The sequence below is a fragment of the Bombyx mori genome, chromosome 7 (assembly GCF_030269925.1).
Source record: "Bombyx mori chromosome 7, ASM3026992v2".
NCBI classification, from domain to species: domain Eukaryota; kingdom Metazoa; phylum Arthropoda; class Insecta; order Lepidoptera; family Bombycidae; genus Bombyx; species Bombyx mori.
In genome coordinates this window covers 6,929,849-6,951,257 of record NC_085113.1, presented here as the reverse complement: position 1 = coordinate 6,951,257, position 21,409 = coordinate 6,929,849, and the positions used below count along the sequence as shown (strand labels likewise).

General features: G+C 37.1%; 2 protein-coding genes across 3 annotated transcripts; one reads left to right on the top strand and one right to left on the bottom strand.

Annotated features, from left to right (window-relative positions):
* Positions 1 to 314: 314 nt before the first annotated feature.
* Positions 315 to 18,832, top strand: LOC101744576 (myosin-11). 2 transcript variants are annotated; one of them, XM_012694888.4, is made up of 19 exons: positions 315 to 607; positions 806 to 911; positions 1,365 to 1,583; positions 1,836 to 1,909; positions 2,022 to 2,166; positions 2,725 to 2,882; positions 3,182 to 3,231; positions 3,697 to 3,763; positions 3,843 to 4,061; positions 4,534 to 4,669; positions 5,310 to 5,415; positions 7,368 to 7,590; positions 8,231 to 8,410; positions 8,863 to 9,127; positions 10,545 to 10,655; positions 11,763 to 11,962; positions 13,043 to 13,612; positions 14,789 to 14,965; positions 17,351 to 18,832. In XM_012694888.4, exons 1-19 carry the CDS (start codon positions 488 to 490, stop codon positions 17,438 to 17,440), a joined length of 3,216 nt encoding a protein of 1,071 aa, XP_012550342.2. In that variant the 5' UTR covers positions 315 to 487; the 3' UTR covers positions 17,441 to 18,832. The 2 variants fall into 2 exon arrangements, with proteins under 2 accessions (XP_012550342.2, XP_062525369.1); XM_062669385.1 differs by lacking the exon at positions 17,351 to 18,832 and having other exon boundaries at positions 14,789 to 15,422.
* On the bottom strand, positions 18,593 to 20,417 carry LOC101744428 (aminomethyltransferase, mitochondrial). Its single transcript, XM_004931277.4, has one exon. The coding sequence runs from the start codon at positions 20,067 to 20,069 to the stop codon at positions 18,843 to 18,845; it is 1,227 nt and encodes a 408-aa protein (XP_004931334.1). The 5' UTR covers positions 20,070 to 20,417; the 3' UTR covers positions 18,593 to 18,842.
* Between the last annotated feature and the right edge of the window lie 992 nt (positions 20,418 to 21,409).

The following is a 21,409-nucleotide window of genomic DNA, read 5'->3' as shown; positions in this document are numbered from 1 at the left end:
AGTATCTGTAAAAATGCACAAATGTGGGAAAACGAAACAAAGCCGCTGGATGTATCTTCCGGGACAAGTGTTTAATCTATGTTCCGGGATCTTCCAAAAAATCCACTGAAAAGTCTTAATCATAGATAACACACATAAATCAGTAAATAGCCATAATTTTACTGAGATTAAATTCCATCCTATATTATTTCTTCATGTTTCATTTCATTTAATTTCATGCTAACTGAATAATGTTTCAAATGAATCAACATCATTTCACTTCACTCCGTATTATCATTTTTCATTAAAAAATATATTAAAAGATTAGGCAGTCTGGTATAATACCTTTGCATATCCAGTTGGAAAAATAGAACTGCAATTACCAAAATGTTTCATTGACATTATTGAAATTCAAAACACGAAGCCACTTCACCAAACTTGTTATTTTTTGTTTGTTAATTCGTTTTCACAATTACAAAACGCTTTAATTTCATCAACAACTTCGATAATGGATGGACAGGGTATGAGTTTATTTCAAGGTGCAATGAGTATTCATATAAACAATAGTGCACAAGACAGACTGGAAGAACAAGAAGAAATTGAAGATCAAAAGAGGAGACACAAAGAAGTATGCCAACAATTTTTTGTTTACTTTACGTTTCCCTCAAAATTATTTTTTAGCTTTAATTATGAAATATCGATTGAAGAAAAAAAGATTTATCAATGAAAAATATCAGAAGTAAATAACAATACATTTGATCACAGACAACTATTAAACTTTTAATTAAAATTTTAGAAACTGAATCCTCTTTAACACTCCTTTCAGCTACAACAAGAGTTGGCTAATGGCTTTGATGATCTGTCTGATGAGGATGAGGCTAGCTCGGTCAACAGTAGTGGAAACTTTACTCTGGATCCACATAACCATGATGGTAATGATACAAACTTTTAATATAACAAAAATTTAATAGTATAGTTTTTTAAGGCCATATCAGGTGCTAAGTTGTCACTGAAACTTATGAATTCTGTTACTGAATACAATCACCAGTTTGAAATCCAAACTATATTACAATAGCATCATACTATTACATAGCACCCTTAAGATAAATAATAAATGACTATGGCTCAATCATAGAAATACATGAATACACAATCTTTAGCTTGAATTATGAGATTTTACTGAGTTGTTTATACTAAAATTATTTAATGGATTATGGTTCAAATTTTAATAACATACTTTGTAACTACATTTCAATGTGTTATGTAGTGGAAACAGAACTGGTACTAATATTTGCAAAATCATAACATACCTAACCACCAGTACTCATGATTAAAGAAACGAAATACATTTTTGAGTGCTAATACATAAAATAATAAATTTCCAGTTCCACAAACATGCACAGGATTACCTCCAGTTTATGGAGATTCATTAAAACATTTGAAAGAAGCACACAACCTTGGGGAAACGCCGAAAAAATATTGTGAGAGCTCTAAAAATCATAGATCTCATACTGTAAAAAATCAGGAGGATCAAATCCACAAACAGTTTAGCCCTTTTGGAGGGGGTGATTTGCAAATTAATTATTGTCAACAGGACTTGAGAGGTAAGGGTTTACTAGTTTTTTTTAATTTTATTTCCATTACATACATGGCTGAACCACCTCACTTTTAACTTAGTGTAAATTTATTAAATTATCATTGAGATCTTGATGTTATGCTTCAAGATAACATTTATATTGTAATATCTGTGGACTATGGCAACAATTCTATACTAAGCACCAATATGCATAATACACACTGTATATTTAAATTAAACAAATAACAAAGTAAGTAATCACTTTTGTTATTATGTTTAGGTCATTTGAATGGCATGAACAATTTTGATGAACAAGAATATCAGAAATACAAAGAATTAAAAGTAATATATGAGGTGAGTTAAATATTTCCATAGGCTTCATTAAGAAAATGTATAACACAATAAACTCTTACAACATGCTAAAAAGATAAGATTTTCATTAAATATTAAAAACCATTTTGCATAGATGCGTGTGAAAGAGTGTCAGGAGCTGGCAATGGAAATAAAGAAATCAGATGCAGAAATAGACAGTCTCCGAGCCCGATTATCTGCTGCTATTAATGATAAGGACAAAGCAGAACTATCTTTGCAAGAAGCTCAACATTTGCATGGTATTAATAGACATTTTTGCATGTAATACTTTTTATGAAAGTTATACTCTTGTGCTATGCTCATTCTTTAGAAAATACTATTTATTATTAAACTCTAATTACAGACTAAGAGTGCATTAATAATATGTGTAGTATACTCCTTCATGTAGCTACTTGGATCTCTTTTTTTACAATTATCGCTTTCTAAGGTGATCTTCCTGCTTACGATGTTAATAATACATTTCTGGAATTGGTTTGAATATTTAATTCAGAAACAGTTTAGTATGTTTTATTCTGAGTTTCAACTTATTTTCTAGATCTTGCACAGCTTGCATCACCATACAAGACATCTGTTTTCTTTTTTTTATTATATCTAGTTCATGGCCAATGGCACATTGGGTGTTGATTTCGAAATTGATGGAACCATTACATTTGAGGATTCACTCTGTTTGCTAGTCTATCGTATGGATATTTATATGAACTATTATTACTAAACCAAACACCTTAAAAATTCTGTGTAGTATATATATTCAATTACTGTCAGATAGTAAAGTACTAAAATTTCTATTAAAATTTCAGCATCAAGCAAGCATAATATTATTGAACTCGAACAGCAGATTACCACATTAACAAAAAAGCTCATGGAAAGCGATCAAGCCAAAGAGCAGTTGAAATTGGAGCTGCGATCTGCTAACATGAGCTTACAAGAACTACAGCAGAGATGTCACAATTTGCAGGTTAATATGCCTAATCTAGCTGTTGTATTATAGAAATCAGGCTTAGAACTTGTGTCTGAAGATGGATGGCGGCATTAGCGTCGATGTGAGTGGGTTCCGGTAACCACTTAACAGCAAGTGGGCTGTGAGCTCCACCCGACTAAACAATAAGTAAAAAGAGACAAGCTGAAACATCTCTATGGTATTGTACAAAGCAGTCAGTCTTGGAACATGAATGAATTGTGATAGAACTGGCTGGTTGATGGTTTTTTTGTAATCAACTTTTATTACAATCAGTCAAAACAGACTATTAATTTCAGGTTACGCACACACATGATACCGATACATTATTCAGAGAACAGCAAGAGAGGTAAATGACGTACTTACAATCAAATTTGTGATTAACTTAACAAAGTAACTTAATACTTTTTGAAGTTATACTTCTTTAGGCGCGTTATGAAAAATTGATGAGAGTGAAATTTTACGATGCGCGCGCACCGTGACACAAAATTAACAGAATGAAGCTGCCCACTAAATCGCTCATTACAATACGACCGACGTAACTTGGCGTGTCTGAATATAGCCGCAGGTGAACTTTCCGAACCGTACCGAGAATTACCGAATTTATACGATGTCAAGAAAAGGGATGTCCAATATGCATGTTTTAGGATGTTGTTTAATCTTTTTCTCTCAAAATGATAAAAAAAAAAAAAGAATTTAATTAAAATAAAGTATAACTTCTTACGTACGTACATAAGTACACGCACCCTTTTTTTATCTGTAAATATATAAAGCTCACACAAGACTCTCCTAGTAATTAAACTTATGTCATCAGGCACCGAGAAGAGGTGGATAGATTGCAAAATGACCTCACAAAAGCAAAACATAGACTCGAAGAGAAGGTATGAAACGTCTATTGCATATCTAAATTAATCAATTAGAACTATTTAAATAAATAAATTGTTTTGCATCCCTAAACAGGAGAATGAAATAAAAATACTAGAAAAACGTTGCATGGAAAATGTGCGAGAGAAAGAGGAAATGTTAATAGAAAAAGGCAGCACTATAAATCGATTAGCGAGCGAACTAGAAGTGGCTCAGTCCAGGCTCCTCAACGGGGACACGGCCAGGCTGAAGGAAAAGGTCCTGCAGCTAACGACCGAAAGGAACACTGCAAAGGAACAAATTAAAGAACTAGGGGTGAGTTGGGGGTTGATTGCTTCCCGCTTCCGTAGGTTTATACCGAAGTGACCCCTGGGTAGTGCTAAACGGGAGCCGAAAACACAATCGGTGGTAGGACTAGTCCGACTGGCTGCCGACCACCCTCCAACTAGAGTCCGCCGCCAAATAGCCCAATTACTGATGGTAGGGCGTCTTGTGAGTCCGCGCGAGTAGGTACCACCGCCCTGCCTATTTCTGAAGCAGTAATTCGTTTCGGTTTGAAGGGTGGGGCAGCCGTTGTAACTATACTGAGATCTTAGAACTTATATTTCAAGGTGGGTGGCGCATTTACGTTGTAGATGTCCGTGGGCTCCAGTAACCACTTAACACCTGGTGGGTTATGAGCTCGTCCACCCATCTAAGTAATAAAAAAAAGCAATTCTTCAGCGAAGATATTCGATTCCCTATGAATGTTTTACATGAGAAAATAATTTGTTTCTTTCATTTTCAGTCCAAATTGCAGTTGACGGCGCAAGAACTAGTGATCTGCAGAAACAACCTCAACGCGAACCAGAAAGAATACGAAAATTGGCGTTCCACGCTCCATCAGATTTTGGTGGAATCTTTACCGGAAAATACTTATTTAGGTCGGTAACGTTATTTGATAATGTTAACAAAATTATTTCACATGCCATGCCAGCTCTTTCAGGAAGACATTCTAAAGGCTTCGTCAAACAGAACGCGTAATTAGCGCGCGTCAGAGCGCTAATTACGCGCTATGACGCCGAGATGTGTTGTACTACTATGGTAACATACCGTCAAACAGAGCCCCAGCGCTATAAGTACGCAGCGCTCTGTCGCGGCGTTAGGACGCTTTGACGTCAGGCGTTGTAATTTTTTACAAATTTTATTTTAGCGTCCGAGTGAATGTTTTTTAAAATACTGGATAATGCCCGAAAAATTGATAGAATTAGTTAGAAAATACCCAAGCTTATACAATGCCACATCTGAATCACTCGACATGTTAATACTGTTAAATTTTCACACTGCTATCGAAAGGCAGTATGATTTGTTACGTTGCGTCGAGAAGCGTTGGGCTCATCTAGTCAATATGTGTGACATGAAAAGAGCGCGACGTTAAAACGCAGCACTAAGTACGCGTTATGTTTGACGAAGCCTTTAAACTGGCTCAAAAGACGTAGCGGCAATAGCGTCGTGATATCTAAGATCTTCCGCACGGAAACAAAAAATACAATAAAAATATTAATATTTTTTTCCATTCCTCAGGGGAACCTCCGTCGCCAGGAAAATTGGCAACGCTCAAAGAGATTCTGAGCCGATATAAAATGCAGATGCAGAAACTATCGTCGATGCAAGACGAAATCGTAAAACGGTAAGCGTTTAATGGACCGGAGAAAGTAATGTCCAATTATTGACAATTAGTCAGTATAAACATTTTGGCGAGAACGCGAGGACTGAAGCTGTGTTAATTGTTTCATTTTTGCTTTAGTTTTGTTAATTTCGTGTTCCTTCAGATTTAAATGTGTCATAACGGTGGCTTATTAACCGATTAGCACCTGTGAAAGTGTAAAAATGTGAGAAAATGAGACAAGGCCGCTGAGCGTAGCTTCTCGGGTTTTTAAAAAAAGTCCATTGAAAAAGTCTCAGTAAATAACCAGCATTTTATTAAGACTTAAATTCATCTTATCTCGTCTCGTTTTATTTAATTTCAACCCAATCGATTAAAGTTTTATATCAGTATTAGTCAACCTCATTTCATTTCACTTCATTTTTTTTTTCTTAAGGGATTTTACGACCTCCTAACTAAGACATTTAAGTCATGTCTTATGATGATCATCATTATGAAAATATGCTGACATTTAAGTCATGTCTTATGATGATCATCATTATGATATCATTATGAAAAATGATAATATGGACTGAAACGAAATGAAGATAATTAATTTGAGACATTAATCAACTGGGGTGAAATTAAATGAAATGAGATGATATGGGAAGAAATATAATCTCAGTAAGATGGTGGTCATTTAGGCTGGTTTTAGTGTCACGCGGACCGTCAGTACGGATCGCTCCGCACATACCGATCTGTATTAATCCTAGGGAGCGTTTTAGAGTAATGCGGACAGGTCCGTACGGACGAACGTCCGCGCGGACAGCTCCGCAGCCGTCCGCATGGCGCGTCCGTGCTGCGGAGCTAACCGCGCAGACCGCTGCTCGCGTGCCTCTGCCTGCAGTGAGCGTTTTAGTATCGTCCGGAGCGCAGTACAATCATGAAAATATGTCGTTGATCAATGAAATTCGTTTGAGGAAATGTTTGTGGGATGCCTCTGATCCACAGTACAAAAACCAGACAGACCAGTTTATTTTGTCTTTGACAGCAGTTCGTCAAAACTTCTGGTCGACATTCGTATGTCTAACTACTTTCGTAAGTAGTTAAAGAATTTTGTTTCGTCAGCCCTCTAATTCCTGTATAATATGATTAATTCTCCCGCGACGGCTCTCTGCTCTATTAAAGGGTGAACATGTAGTTTCCTTTTTCGCTTAATTTTTTTTTCTAGTGTAATATAGGACAGTAAGTAATAACACTCGCCACGTTGGATTCATTGCGCGCGTCTGCACACCGCCGCTGTCAGGATGATACTAAAACGCCATACGCGGACGATAAGCGCGGATCAAGTACGCGCGGAGCGATCCGTACTTGACGGTCCGAGTGACACTAAAACCAGCCTTACTGAGATTTTTTCAGTGGACTTTTTGGAGGAACCCGAGAAGTTACGTCCAGCAGCTTTATCTCATTTTCCCACATTTGTGCATTTTCACAGATATTAAACAGTTACCGTTATTACACATTTAAACCTGAAGAAACACTAAATAGAAAAAATAAAACAAATCACACAACTTCACTCCTCGCGTTCCCACCAAAAAGTCCCCTTCATATCTTTTTGTTTATATTGTAACAGGATATAAGAAAAAATATAAGACCTTGCTTAAAAGTCTTGTTACCAGGCCGTACAACCTTAAAAAGATAGTAATATTTAGTTGATATATTTTTAAATTTCGAATATCGGCACGCGCCCCGGTCTCCCTCGAGTCTCGACACTTGCTCATCGTCGTCCATTCGCGGTGCCTAGTCCATTGCAACGTTATTCATCGGATACTTAGGTATATAATCGTATACTTAGGTAATTAAATATTAACATATCGATTTCATTACTGACCCAATATGCGCTGCCCTAATATACCTATTCTGACTAATCGATAAACGAAAACTGTTTTGAATCTGTTCATACAACTATTACCTTAGCCAAATTACGCAATTTTCAGGGACAAAAAAATTGATCAAAATCGTAAATTAGAATCGGAGCTGCGTGCGAAACTCGACGAGCAAAAGGGTATAGAGATGCAACTCAATTCGCGATTGGCGGTGCTTCAGAATAAAATCGAATTATTGGGCAGTAACTCCGACAGTGAGTTGCTGGAAGGCTATAAAAATGAAAACGAGAGGCTGCAGGGTGAACTGGAGGAAGCGAGGGCGGAAATTAAAAACGTACGTGTTTTATCTCTATATATAAAATATATCGTCGTTGTCAAACCAAAATCTGCTATGAGCACTTTTTGAGATTTTTACTTGTTGACCTTTTCGTATATGTCACACTCAAACATCAAACTCAGACTGGGATGTCTGAGAGTTAGATTGCACCACGTACCCGAAGCGTACCTTCAAAATTAGTGTCGACTGCTATTGTAATTCGCTATGAATGGCCATTTAAATTAACTAGAGGTCCCGCAGTAGTCGAAATTCGACTATAATTAATTGGAATTGTAAATTTGTACACTATTATGATTGTATTTTATACTCCTATAATCACAAATTTCGCCAAGGCTACACAATAAAAAATATACGTCAAGAACAAATAGTATGCATGCGTGTGTGCGTCAAATACATGGTATGTAGTGTGTGTAATGTTTTCCTTATTGATTTAATGTATCTTTTATGCATTATTTTAAAAAAATATTAGCATTGTGCACTTCTTCTCTATATTCTCTATAAGTGTGGAAAATTTCATACTCCGTCCGCGCAATTTTCGTAAAAAGGGTTATAGGGATATAGTTTTTGCTTCACGTATTAATGTATAGATTGATTTGCACACAAAAAAAACTATTGAATGTTGTATTATAATTTAAAGGCGGGACTGAAATACGCCGAATTAGAAATGGAATACGACAAGTTGAGAAGCGAAAAGGGCAGTCGGGCGACCATCGTGCAGGAAGCCAACGCGGACCTGCTGCGTGAGCTGGAGAAATACAGCTCCCAGCTGAAGGACACGCTTCGAGAGAACGGAGAATTGAAAACCTTGTATTTGCAGGTATCAAAATTATTGTATTAAAGGCCGCGTAGTCTATGGTATAAAATTCAGTAACCTATGGTATAAATATTACAAAAAAAAAAAAAAAACAATTACTGCCATATACAAATATCGTGTTGATAAACATTATAATTTATTAATTTGCGTAAGTGTTGAAAAAAATTGTATATATTTATGTATATAACTACGCAGCCTGGTACAACAGTAATAGCAGGAATAATTATTGATTACAGATCATACAATAGAATGTAAATCATAAATGACTAACTGACTGACAATACTGGAACCCTTTGCTTCAAAGACACGCAGCGTATATACGTGTTCTATATGTATTCCCGTTACTGATGGCCGGTCGGTGCCAAACGATTAATTATAAGCAAACGTCTTTAATAATAATCCTGTTTCACAGAGATCAGTTGGGATTGTTTTTTTTTTATTATTATTTTGTACAGGTTTGTAGCAAACGCGACTCGATAACGAGGGAACTGAAAGAACAACAGTCGATGATGCAAAAGGAACGAGAATATTTCAGGGCACAAGAGAGGGACAGTCGCGAGCTGGCCGCGCGCCAGGGACAAACCATAGAGAAGCTAAACGCGGAGTTCCACGCCACGAAGGCGGAACTGGAGGGCGCCAACAGGAGGATATCGGAGCTGCAACGGGAGTTTACCGACAAACAAAAGGAGTTTTCCGAGAAATTAAATAAATATCTCGAAGGTACATACGTCCGAAATAATCCCGAGTTAAATAACAATTAAAAAAAAATATATATCTTTGACTCTTTACAATAGCTTGTCTGCTGCCGAGTAACTCGTTTTATTTTCAAAATGTGTACGTACGGATTTAATTAGTAAAATTAGTCTGCGCAGTACACAGTTCTGTAGAGAACGATTTAATTTTTTATTTTTTTTCCTACCTAACCTGATGGTCTCGAGAGACCATTTCAGCGTAGCTTTAACTAGTAGATGATCTCACGGGGCTCAAACTTGACGCCGTTGCTAACGCTAGCCCTAGTAAGAGCAGTGCTTCGCAGAATCAACCACCGGATCGGAAACGCGACCCACTGAGACGATTCGGCGAGAAACTCAGTGGGCTGTATCTGTGGGTTAATTTACTCGCTGAAAACGACGGCCCGTGCTTGGGGTACCTAAAAGCACTGTTAATGGATCGGGAGGATCCAAAATGACGTGTAGAGAGCAAAATAGTCGATTGAACACTAGTTTAATGACGTAGGGAGCAAGCTTAAGTCGATTGAACACTAGTGTTAACACCGTTGAAACATAGACTTTATTGCACTACGTTAAGACGTTAAGTGAACACAAATAGAGACTAGTGCTATCTCGCTCTACTGCAGCGATTACCGAACGCGGCGCGCACGCAGCGACCAATAGCAAACGGAAACGTCACGCGGAGCGTTACGATTCTCAAAAAAATACTCGCGCATCTTTCAAAAGAGCCTATGGAAATCATCATTTAATGAAACCAATAAATTAGGGATCAAAAATATTTCCATAACACAAAAACTGAACAAATCATCTTCAAACCTTTAATTTAAATATGCAACCCTAAAGTTGAAATGTTACACGCCAACACTCGTCTATACGACTTGGGAAGCTAATATATCATCAACTTTTGTCTTTAACAAAATCCCTAGAATGCTTACGATAGTTCTTGTTCGTCACTCACATTTATATGGAACAATTAGTAAAATACATTTAAAAAAAGGATTAGATAAAACATTTAAAATAAACACGCTATTTTAAAAATTTACAACATTTCTTCGCTGATGGCGGTTTCACGTCCAAAAGTCCAGGTCTCCAGAGAGATAAGCCACTAGACTTTTAACCCCGTTGGACAGCGATAGCTTGAGGTATCACTTCGGTCAAGACTTTTACTTTGGAGCTACTTTTATTGTTTAATGTTCAATGACCGTAAAACCTGAAAAAAACAAAACGTTGGGAATAATTTAGTGATACCTCATTATTCCCAATGTTTCCTTTTTTTAAGGTTTCACGGTCATTAAACATTAAACAATAAAAGTAGCTCCAAATTAAAAGTCTTGACCGAAGTTGTTCACTATGAAACCGTTCGCTGCCGTTATCCAAAATAAAAACCATTTAAATTTTTTTCACAGATGAAAAAACAGCTATGAGAAAAGAAATGGAGCCGTGCTCGCATTGTGAGAAACATTTGAAACGTATCCGGCTTCTGGACGAACAGCTCAGCAAATGTACTATACAGTTGGGTGAGTCGGTAGCAGCCGCGCTGGCACGTGGCTCATAATTCATACTAGTACATTCATTCTTGCTGCTATAGTCATAACCGACAATACTATCTCGCAAATGGGACCAGACAACTCATACTGTACACTCATTCCTGCTGGTATCGCCATAAACGCTAATACTATCTCGCAGACTAGACTACACTCATTGTACGAAGTTTCATTAAAATCGCTTCATTCGTTGAGAAGTTCATCGCGGACAAAAAACGTGACTTCACTGTTCCTAATATAATATACTATGATGATATATAATAAATAGGTACCCACTTTCAGCGGTTCGGTATATTATTCGGATATATTTGTCGGAGACGGTCATATTAGTTTGTTAGCTAAACGAAACGCAGCACGATTTGAAGGGTGGGGCAGCCGTTGTAACTATACTCGAGACTTTAGAACTTATATCTCAAGATGGGTGGCGCATTTACGTCGTAGATGTCTATGGGCTCCAGTAACCACTTAACACCAGGTGCGGTATCGTAAGCACAAGCGCGGTATCGTCGGAACTCCGCTAACTTCGTGCTACGATAGAGCCTAACCGATGGAGGCGCGTAGACGCCATTACACACTTACCAACCAGCCTTCTTGAAGAGCGGTGCCTCTGTCTTAAGAACTGTCATTCGTTTTCGTTTGCTAACATCAAGAGAAGAATTCTAAATTGTTCTAAGACAACAAACGTGATCGGTGTACTTAATATTTCTCTTAGCTCGATTACTCTATTCGCCCCTATGATGTCTGACGACGGTGCTAATAATTATGGCTTCTCCGACATATTTATGTAGAATAGGGATCGCAGCGCATAAAATAAAACTTCCACTGTTCCAAAATCTTCTGTTCTAATAATAATTAATAATTAACACTTTTATTGCGTCTTGCTCGTTTATTAACCATCTTCGCCATCTTCCTTTTTTCTGTTATTCTGTTCTCCCTTTTTTTTCCGTTTTCTCTCACTCACATCTCAACGCTCCGTTCCACACTCTTTTCATACGTTCCGTTCTTACCAATCCTACATTTATATAGTGACCGATATCTCCAAACGAATGTTTAAAGCATCGTTTTTTTAACTCAAAACAGCCTCCCATGAGAGCAACGTGGCCTTAATGAAGGAACTGAAGAGCAAAGGAGAGTTCTTCCTCCAGTACATCACGGATCGCTTCAACAAGCTGCAGGAACAGCGCAGCGTGGGCACCAACACGGACGGACCCGCCCCGCCGCCCGCCGACCCCGCGCCCCTCGACCCCCGCCTGCACGACGACGACACTCTGGCTGCGAAGGTAAAGTGCCTAACTGTCATGTGTGACATCACAGTTAAACATGTCAAAGTTTTTTTTTTACGTCTTAAGTATCTGACATGATCCAAACTGCTGTTAGTTCTGTCTTAAATAGTTTTAAAGGGTCAGGTAAGGTACGCCTTAGGCCTAAAAATAAAATGTAGTCTAATTTTTTTTATTGCCTTGATGAGTGTACGAGCTCACAACCAACCTGGTGTTAAGTAGTTACTGGAGCCAATAGACATATACAACGTAAATGCCGCCTCCCACATTGAGATATGAGTTCTAAGATCTCAGTATAGTTACAACGGCTGCCCCACCCTTCACACCGAAACGTATTACTGCTTCACGGCAGAAATAGGCGGGGCGGTGATACCTACCCGTGCGGACTTACAAGAGGTCCTGCCATCAGTAATTACGCAAATTATAATTTTGTGGGTTTAATTTTTATAACACGATGTTATTCGTTCACCGTAGAAATCAATCGTGAACATATATTGTTAAGTACGTATTTCATTAGAAAAATTGGTACCCGCCTGAGATTCGAACACCGGTGCATCGCTAGATACGAATGCACCGGACGTCTTATTCTTTAGGCCACGACGACTTGAAACTGTGTAACTGCATGTGTAGCGTGCATGAGACATGTCTAAGTATTTGACATGATCTAAAATGCTGTTAGTTATGTCATAAATAGTTTTAAATAGTCAGGTAAGGTACGCCTTTGGCTTAAAAATAAAATGTAGTCTAATAAAAATTAAACCGGCAAAAATTGCTAATTGCTTAATTACTGACAGGCCATCTTGTGGTTTGTGAGCCCGCACGGGGAAACACTCCCATCCTGCCAACTTCTGTCGCGAAACATCAATGCGTTCCGGTTTGTGGATGGCCGTTGTATATGACGGTGATTAACCCCAAACACGTTGTGATAAGTGTAATCCGTTTATTTACGATATTTTGAACATTTTATAAGCACGTTAACGAATTATCTTAGTCGTGATTAAATCTTAAAAATCTTTTAGTTTATTTCGAGTAGTAGTATAGATTTTCTTTTTGTTTTTAAATTTACTCTTTATTTTACAGACCGCCCTCATGATGAAAGAGAAAGCTATAAGGGAACAGATCGCAGAGAAATTCACATTGGAAATGAAAACCGTAGAGATGAACTGCGCTCGTCGTATCAAAGAAATCGAAAACGAACAGCTCGAAACGATCGCGAAACTCAAAGACCTGCTCGAGAGGAAAGCGCAGGAAGTCGAAAAATTGAAAGAGTTCATACTCACCGAGCGAACGAAGGTCACTCAGATTCTCGAGGCGAAAGAAAACGAAATATCCGTGCTCATAAAGGAACACAACGAGCTACAGAACGAATGTCAGGACGTTAAGGACGCCCTCGTTGAGTGCAAGAGGAAATCGGACAGGTACAAAGAGAAACTCTCCAAGCTGGGCTCTCTCGAGGACGTGCTCAAGAGCGATCGTGAAAACATCAAGCAGAGGAGTTGCACGGACGAGTGTCAAGCGATGAGAACTAAGCTCACGGAGTTACAGCTGAAATTGACGCACATCGAACATAAATATGAGGCATTACATTCGGAACATTCGGCGGTTCAAGAGAAATACAAAAACGCTAAAAAGACCATATTGACTTATAAGGTAACGAACTAATATAGATATGGCTTTTGTGTGTTACTAGCTGACCCGGCAGACTTCGTAGTGCCTCAATCGATAAATAAATGACGTAAACTTTTGTATAAAATATACTTAAAACAAACAAAAGAAATCCATCCGACGTGGCACATCAAAGGAAAAACAAAATTGTTTTATTTTTTTAATTCCGAGAATTTCATATTTATCTTTTAAACCTTCTCTGGACTTCTACAAATAATTCAAGACCAAAATTAGCCAAATCGGTCCAGCCGTTCTCGAGTTTTAGCGAGACTAACGAACAGCAATTCATTTTTATATATATAGATGTAGATATGCAGTTGGCATTGGCTACCAACTTCCAACGACACCATTGCGGTCAGTGTTAAAAATGTTCATTTTTAAATATGTACATACAAATTCTATTTTATGAAAAATGATATTAAGCGGAATGATGTTTTTTTTTTAATTGTAATCAATCGGGATGAAATGAAATGGTACGAAAGGAGATGAGATTAAATGGAATAATTTCCCATTCAAATAGTCAGAATTTACTAAGACTTCACTGACTTGACTGACTCAATGATGCTGTCGTTAGCGAGACTCATCATCATCATTATTTCAGCCTATCGCCGTCCACTGCTGAACATAGGCCTCTCCAATAGATTTCCAGTGCGACCGGTCCATTGCCACCTGCATCCAACGAGATCCAGCGCTTTTTACTAGGTCGTCGGTCCATCTAGTAGGTGGCCGTCCCACACTGCGCTTGCCAGTACGTGGTCGCCACTCCAGGATCTTTCTGCCCCATCGACCGTCCTCTCTTCGTGCTATGTGGCCGGCCCATTGCCACTTCAGTTCACTAATTCTACGGGCTATGTCAGCAACCTTCGTTCTTCTACGGATCTCCTCATTTCGGATTCGATCACGTAGAGAAATCTTAGCGAGACTAACGAACAGCAATTAATTTATATATATATAGATTGATTATACAAGGGTACGTAGGTCACTGCAGACGCTGCAGACGTGAACTGCCGCTTACTTTGAGACTTGAGGTCGAAATATCAAGTTCACTTGAAGGAACCGCTACCTTTGGATCCATGACGCTTGAATTAGAAAGATGGTACATACTCATGTATCTTTAAGGCGCAATGCTCGAGACTCAATATAATTTATATTAATTTGCAGGATTATGTGCAAAAGAAAGATATGCACATAACTAACGAAATGAATAGAATACAAGAGGAGTACCGGAAGATATTCTTTAAACTACAAAATCAAATCAACTGCCAGATAAAGTGTAGGATACAGGAGGAGAAGAACACAGAGATGCAGCAGGACTCCCAACAATCCATAGAGTCGGATGTATGTATATTACTTTACACTAAAATTTTCGAACAGCAATGTACAGCGCATAAAAATTTTCAAAAATTCAACCTACCTACATTTTTTTATTTCGCTCAAATAAAGAGACGTGCGTCATGTCGACATCAATCGGTTATAAAAGCCCATGGACATCATATCGTGATTGCCACGGTTCGACTTGAGACATTGAATTAGTATAATCAATTACTGCGTTGCGGCAGAAATAGGCAGGTAGGCGGTAGGTATCTACCCGTACGGGGCTACAATACGCCCTACCACCAGTACTGTAGGCGCGCGAGTTCATGTCCATCCTGAGGAATGCGGTAGTGCTGTGACCTAATTAATAATGGTAATGTCGATAATAACTACCGATTTAGTCAACAGCTGTCAATTTGGTTTAATGTAAAATAAGTTGATTTTGCAATTTATGGAATAAAATAAATGTGATAAGTAATTACTTGTTTATTTCTAATAGAGAAAAATATTTTTTAAATTCCAATTCAATCACTATCGAATGAAAAGACAACCGACAGATCAGAGTCGGAATCAGTATGTATCTTTTTTCAGTAGCTTGTTGGAAGCGGAGTAGTCATGGTTAAATAACACAATAGCGTTAGCGTAAATTTTCGATATCGATAAGCGCGCGTCACAATCGTCACGGACAACACTCGACGTCAGACAAATGCGGGCAGACGGACGAAGGTGGGGCGAGCTGTCCCCCGCGTGTCGCCTCTAGCCCCGATAAAATAAATATGTATAAAAAAACTTCAGAGGTGTCAAGGGACACCCGGATGGAACGAAGTTCCTTTCGATTAATTAGTGAAGGAATTGTATTTTTTTTTTTTAAGTTATAATAATAAATTACGGCATTATGAAGAAGAAAAAAACAATACTATGAACTAAATTACTATTGTTGAAACGCTATCTCGAGAAACTGTACTCATTACGCGGACCAATCGGATACGAGCAATGTCACGCGATAAGCGCCTACACGTTGATTGGTCAGAATGACGGATCTAAAAAGTGTCGTGACAACTTTTCGTAAGATTTTTTTCCGTCTAGCCCCCTTTCACAACGCGCGATAAGGAACTTCGTTCCAATAAATAAATATTTACTAACAATCACGCCACGTTAACTGGTCCCGTGGTAAGTTCGTAAAGAACTTGTGTTACAGCTAGCAGATAACGGATATAAATGTAATATTTTTATTATACACATACATATATTAAATTTTAATATACATCCATAACCCTGGAAAAGATATTTTTATATTCATCGTACAAATATCCTCCCTTGTCGGGATTCGAACCCGCGACCCCCTTGTGCAGTGACCATGTCACTTACCACTGCACCAGACGGCCGATGGACATGAACTCGCGCGCATACAGTAGGATATCGTCTTAAAGATCGAACAATCGGCTGTGTGATGAAATAACTACAGGTGCGATGCGACAACCGATCTGTCGGCTTTTAACAAACATCAGCTTATTGCAAGAGCACACTAATTACGTCACTCGTGTTATATATTTTTTTCCGCTTATATGTAGTCGACAAATAGTCGATGTTTCGCTACGCCGATACGAAATAAACAGCATATTGTGTTAATTATTTATTGATGAAAAAATCAAGTTTTTTAGCACAATATCGAGGTGTGAATGACTATTTAGTTTAAGCGACATATAATATATTTGTAATTAAAGATACGTTTTATTTGGTATTAGCATCAACAGTTGGATGTTTTTAAACCAATTTTTAATTATGTTAACATCAAATCAAATCAAAAAAGTTTTATTCAACATAAATGAAAGTACATACTTGTTGAACGTCAAAAGAATTACCGCCAATTCACAAGAATTAGCCTCCGTCCTGAGAAGAATTGGCAAGAAACTCAGCGGGCATGTTTTTTTTTTTTTTTTAAATATTAGATTTTTATTTTTATTTTAAATATTTTTTTTTTAAATATTCATATTACAATAAGTAATCATAACATCATTCAAATAGCTGAAGTCTTTTTGTCATGTCATATTTCACTTCCAAATTTTAAACTTTAAATGGTTCTCCTGTAAAGTTGCAAAGATGTCGTATATACCAAATAATCTTTCAACGCTCGACATTTTTTTTTTTTTTTTTATTACGTATGTGGGTAGACGAGCTCACGGCCCACCTGTTAAGTGGTTACCGGAGCCCATAGACATCTACAATGTAAATGCCGCCACCCAGCTTGAAATATGAGTTCTAAAGTCTCAGTATAGTTACAACGGCTGCGCCGTCCTTCAAACCGAAACGCATTACTGCTTCACGGCAGAAATATGCAGGGCTAGTTTGAACCTAATACAATATTGATAATTTCAATTCGATATAATAAAAAAGATGTATCGTTTTCAGTATTCTGATAGAATAAACAACATAAATCAAGAGATTTCACGGCTGGCCCATTTTCATATGGACGATGAAGCAACAACGAGTAGTAAGTGACATTGCCACGATGCCGATACGGGTCCGACACCAGTCGTCATACTCTGTACGTTGAAGGCAGATTTACAAAACAACAATTTCTCGAGCATGCGAGAATATCGGGAAATAATATTGTTGTTCGGTGTGAACAAACCTTAAGGAACGTCATTTGTAAAGCTAAGCTTTACTAATGCCATTATCGCTCGATCAATCATTTCACTTGACATAATAACGTACGATACTCATATTCGAAAAAGGTTCTTTCTGGTAGAAATTAATCTTAAAACAATACAATGCTAATAAAATAAGAATAGTACTGACCTCCCACCATAATGATTGTTAATAAAGTGAAAAAACTTAAAATTGGAAACCGAATCACACATATCGACGCTTGAAAGGCAAACGTGACTAAGCTACAATAACTGCTTAATACATAAATGATAGGCAATAACCATATTCGATGCACAAAAAAAATATATTTCTAGGTCTGTTAAAATCATTTCAATCCTACAGCTAGATTCGTTAAAATAGATTTTTTTCATGTATTAAAACTTTTAATTAGTCTACTGTAAAGTTCACGCATTGTCGCTTAGTCACGTTTCCCTTTCAAGCGTCGATATATTATTTTTAAGCCGCATTTAAAAGAGTAAGTTGATGTATTAGAGTGTAGTTTCCTTGAAACTAGAAGCCACCTGTAGTTCAGATCTTATTTTGATTACACCATACGAAGTCATAAGGAAGTCATCGTTACCATACGGAATCAGAATGACACCATCGTTTCACTGCATTACTTGAATTTTGCAGTTGGCTCAAAATACGATAATATATTTATGTGATGTACTTAAAGGCTCAAACTGTCTTGTTAGTGTACTTAAGTGATGTAATATAGTTTTAAATTAGTGTTATTAAAGGCTGGAATTTTTGCCCCAAAATTTAATTAATACATGTGTTTTACCTTGGCTGTATATATGAAAAGTACAGGATATTATAGCACAAGTTTATTGTGCAGTATTTTTTTATCACAAAATGAGCACATTTTTTTTAGAAATCATTCCAAATGTTATTAGATTTATAAACAAGTAATTGTGAAGCACGAAACATCCTGTGATAGTTATTAGAAGACAGAAGTAGAACAGTATTAAACGACAATAAGTTCAAAAAATAAAGCATTCCTTTAAATTCAGTTTCATAATTATTTTCAAACATATTTATTTTCCAATGTTTAGTAATGTGTACATTTTAGTAACCAATGCGTGGTAATACGAATTGTTAAAATTATTTAATAGGGTTTTTTTTTATTCCATTGGTTTAGAAGATAGTTTTCAACAATTCCATCATTAAGTTTATCTAGATTTAGTAAAGTTATTTTACCTGTTACCTTCGTGAAGGCATACAATAAATGTTGAATTGCAATTTTATTGTTTTATTTTTTAATGTAGTATTTAGACGGCACAAAAGGCATTTTAGCCACAGAACACGGAACGTCTTTACCACGAATGTTCACCAAAAGATTAGTACCTACTTTTTTGAATGCTTCGGAAACATATCCCATTGCTATGCTACCGCCAAGTGAGGGCGTTGGGCATCCACTTGTCACTTTACCTATTTCTTTATTATTGATTGGGTCCTTTAAAATTGCATCTTTTCTAGCAGGAGGTCCAGACTCTAATCTAATACCAACTCTTCGTTTTAATACTCCTTCTTTAATCTGTTTCATTATAATGTTAGCTCCGGGAAAGTTGGATTCCTGTCGCCTACGTTTCGCTATTAGCCAGGTCAAATTAGCTTCAACAGGAGTTACCGTTTCGTCTATATCGTTACCGTAAAGACAAAGGCCTGCCTCTAAACGCAATGAATCTCTAGCCCCGAGTCCTGCTAATTTCACATCACTCGATTCCATCAATGCTTCTGCAACAGCGATTGCTTTATCTGCCGGAATAGAGAGTTCTACACCATCTTCGCCTGTATATCCGCAGCGCGTCACTCTGCAACCAACATTGGCGACACGACCCTCACGTGATGTCATAAATACTAGATCATCTAAAGAAAAATCAGTCAATGTTTGCAATAATTTGGCTGCTTTCGGCCCCTGTAGTGCTAGAAGTGCTCTGTCGTTCACATCCCAGAAGCTGACATTCACGTCATTACCTCTTTTCTTGAACAATTCCGAAGTTTCTAGCATGTGCTGCTTGTCTACTTCTAAACGACCAGCGTTAGATACAATATAGAGCTGTTGTTCATTTACTTTTGTTACTATTAAATCATCAATTATCCCACCGTTATCGTTCAGGAAAACAGTCAGTGAACTCGATCCGTTCGCAAGCCCTTTAAGATCCACGGGGCAAATTGACTCGAACCACGGCAAGCAATCTTTACCGCTGACATTTGTTTGTAACATGTGAGATACGTCAAATATCGATGCATTCTGTCTGGTGAAAAGATGGGAAGCAGAAACACTTGTATCAACGTATTGCACAGGAAGTAGGAAACCAGCAAAATTCACTAATTTTCCACCGTACTTCTTATGTAACTCATATAACGGAGTTTTAATCGGGCTTTTCTCATCACTATACTGTCGGTAATTACAAAAAACTGGTAACCTAACTCTGCCTCTAGTGAGTTTGGAAGCAAACAAAAGTATTGAACACATGATGACTGCTAACAATATTTAAAGAGATTGAACTTGCTTTACTATCATACGTTTAAGACGTTATCAATGTTTATTAAATTGTACTAGAGCCAGAGGTCAAATAAAAATGGAATACTGATAACACTACGATGTCATAGTGCATTAACAATAACTCCATTATTAGGGTAAACAAAAATAAAAAGTAAATATATTTATTATTTACTATCCTCTGTCGTACTAAAAATAAGTTCAATATTTCAGTTTTCCAAAGTTCAATAAAATTAAAATTAAACTTGAAAATCTCAACAAAATAAATCTATTTTAAAGTTTCTTTTTGTTTTTAGTAGGTATAGGTACCAGGAGTACAATCAAACCAAAAATGAAACCAATCAATACACTGCATATGATACAAAAATCGAAGTCGTTTTGAATTTATTAAAAATAAATGGTTGCTTGTAGCTTTTTTTTTCCTACCTAAGCTGATAGCCTTGAGCGACTATTTCAGCCATAGATTATACACTTAATATATTTGAAATTTCAGCGAAACCTTAACAAGTAGGTGAGCTCACGGGGCTCAAACCTGACGACGTTGCTAAGACGAACCCTAGCAAGAGCCGTGTTTCGCAGAATCTACCATCAGATCGGAAACGCGACCAACTGAGAAGATCCGGCTAGAAACTCAGTGGGCTGTGTCTATGGGTTATGTTAAGCTTGAAGCTCTTTTCCATTCTACTTATTTTTCGATATCGTAAAGTAATGAAGCGGTTTCAGCGTAAAATAATTTTATCTTAATTTAGGGTGTACAACACATAGGGCCTTAATAATATTTTGTTGTTAAGTGTTTCACAAAATTTGTTTTGTGAAATTACTTGTGAATATTTTCGATTGGGAAAAGAAAAAAACTAAACTTATAAGATATTCACTATTAAATATTAACTTTCTAAAAATAAATAAGATTATTTGGAGTTGGTGACAACTTGTCTGTGCCCCTAGCATTGTTAATGTCCATGACCTACTTACTACGAATAAATAATAAGTCTATTTATTCGTAGCCTACTTAGCATCACGTAGGCTGTCATCCACTTACAGTTGCAATAAAGTGCACGATTAAATGTGAAATTAATGAATTATTAACATAGCACCACCTTTGGTTTCAAGAGTTGCAGCAGTAATTAAAACTCCTTTTACAGTTTAATCATGTTTTTATACTTTCATTATCACTAGTTGTTATGGGCTGCTTTGTCCTCATGATCAAGGAAAAGCGCCAATTCTTTTGTCTGGTATCACATAATTTTTCTAACAGATAATAAAACAGTTTCAATTGTGAATGAGATGCTTTTTGTATGGATATCTGACTGTAT

Excerpts from the sequence above, each read along its gene's own strand:
- LOC101744576 (XM_062669385.1), top strand. The coding sequence starts at position 488 with ATGGATGGACAGGGTATGAGTTTATTTCAAGGTGCAATGAGTATTCAT. Across the intron at positions 11,963-13,042 it reads ACGACACTCTGGCTGCGAAG|ACCGCCCTCATGATGAAAGA; the intron begins GTAAAGTGCCTA and ends TTTATTTTACAG. Across the intron at positions 13,613-14,788 it reads AGACCATATTGACTTATAAG|GATTATGTGCAAAAGAAAGA; the intron begins GTAACGAACTAA and ends ATTAATTTGCAG.
- LOC101744428 (XM_004931277.4), bottom strand. The coding sequence starts at position 20,069 with ATGTGTTCAATACTTTTGTTTGCTTCCAAACTCACTAGAGGCAGAGTT.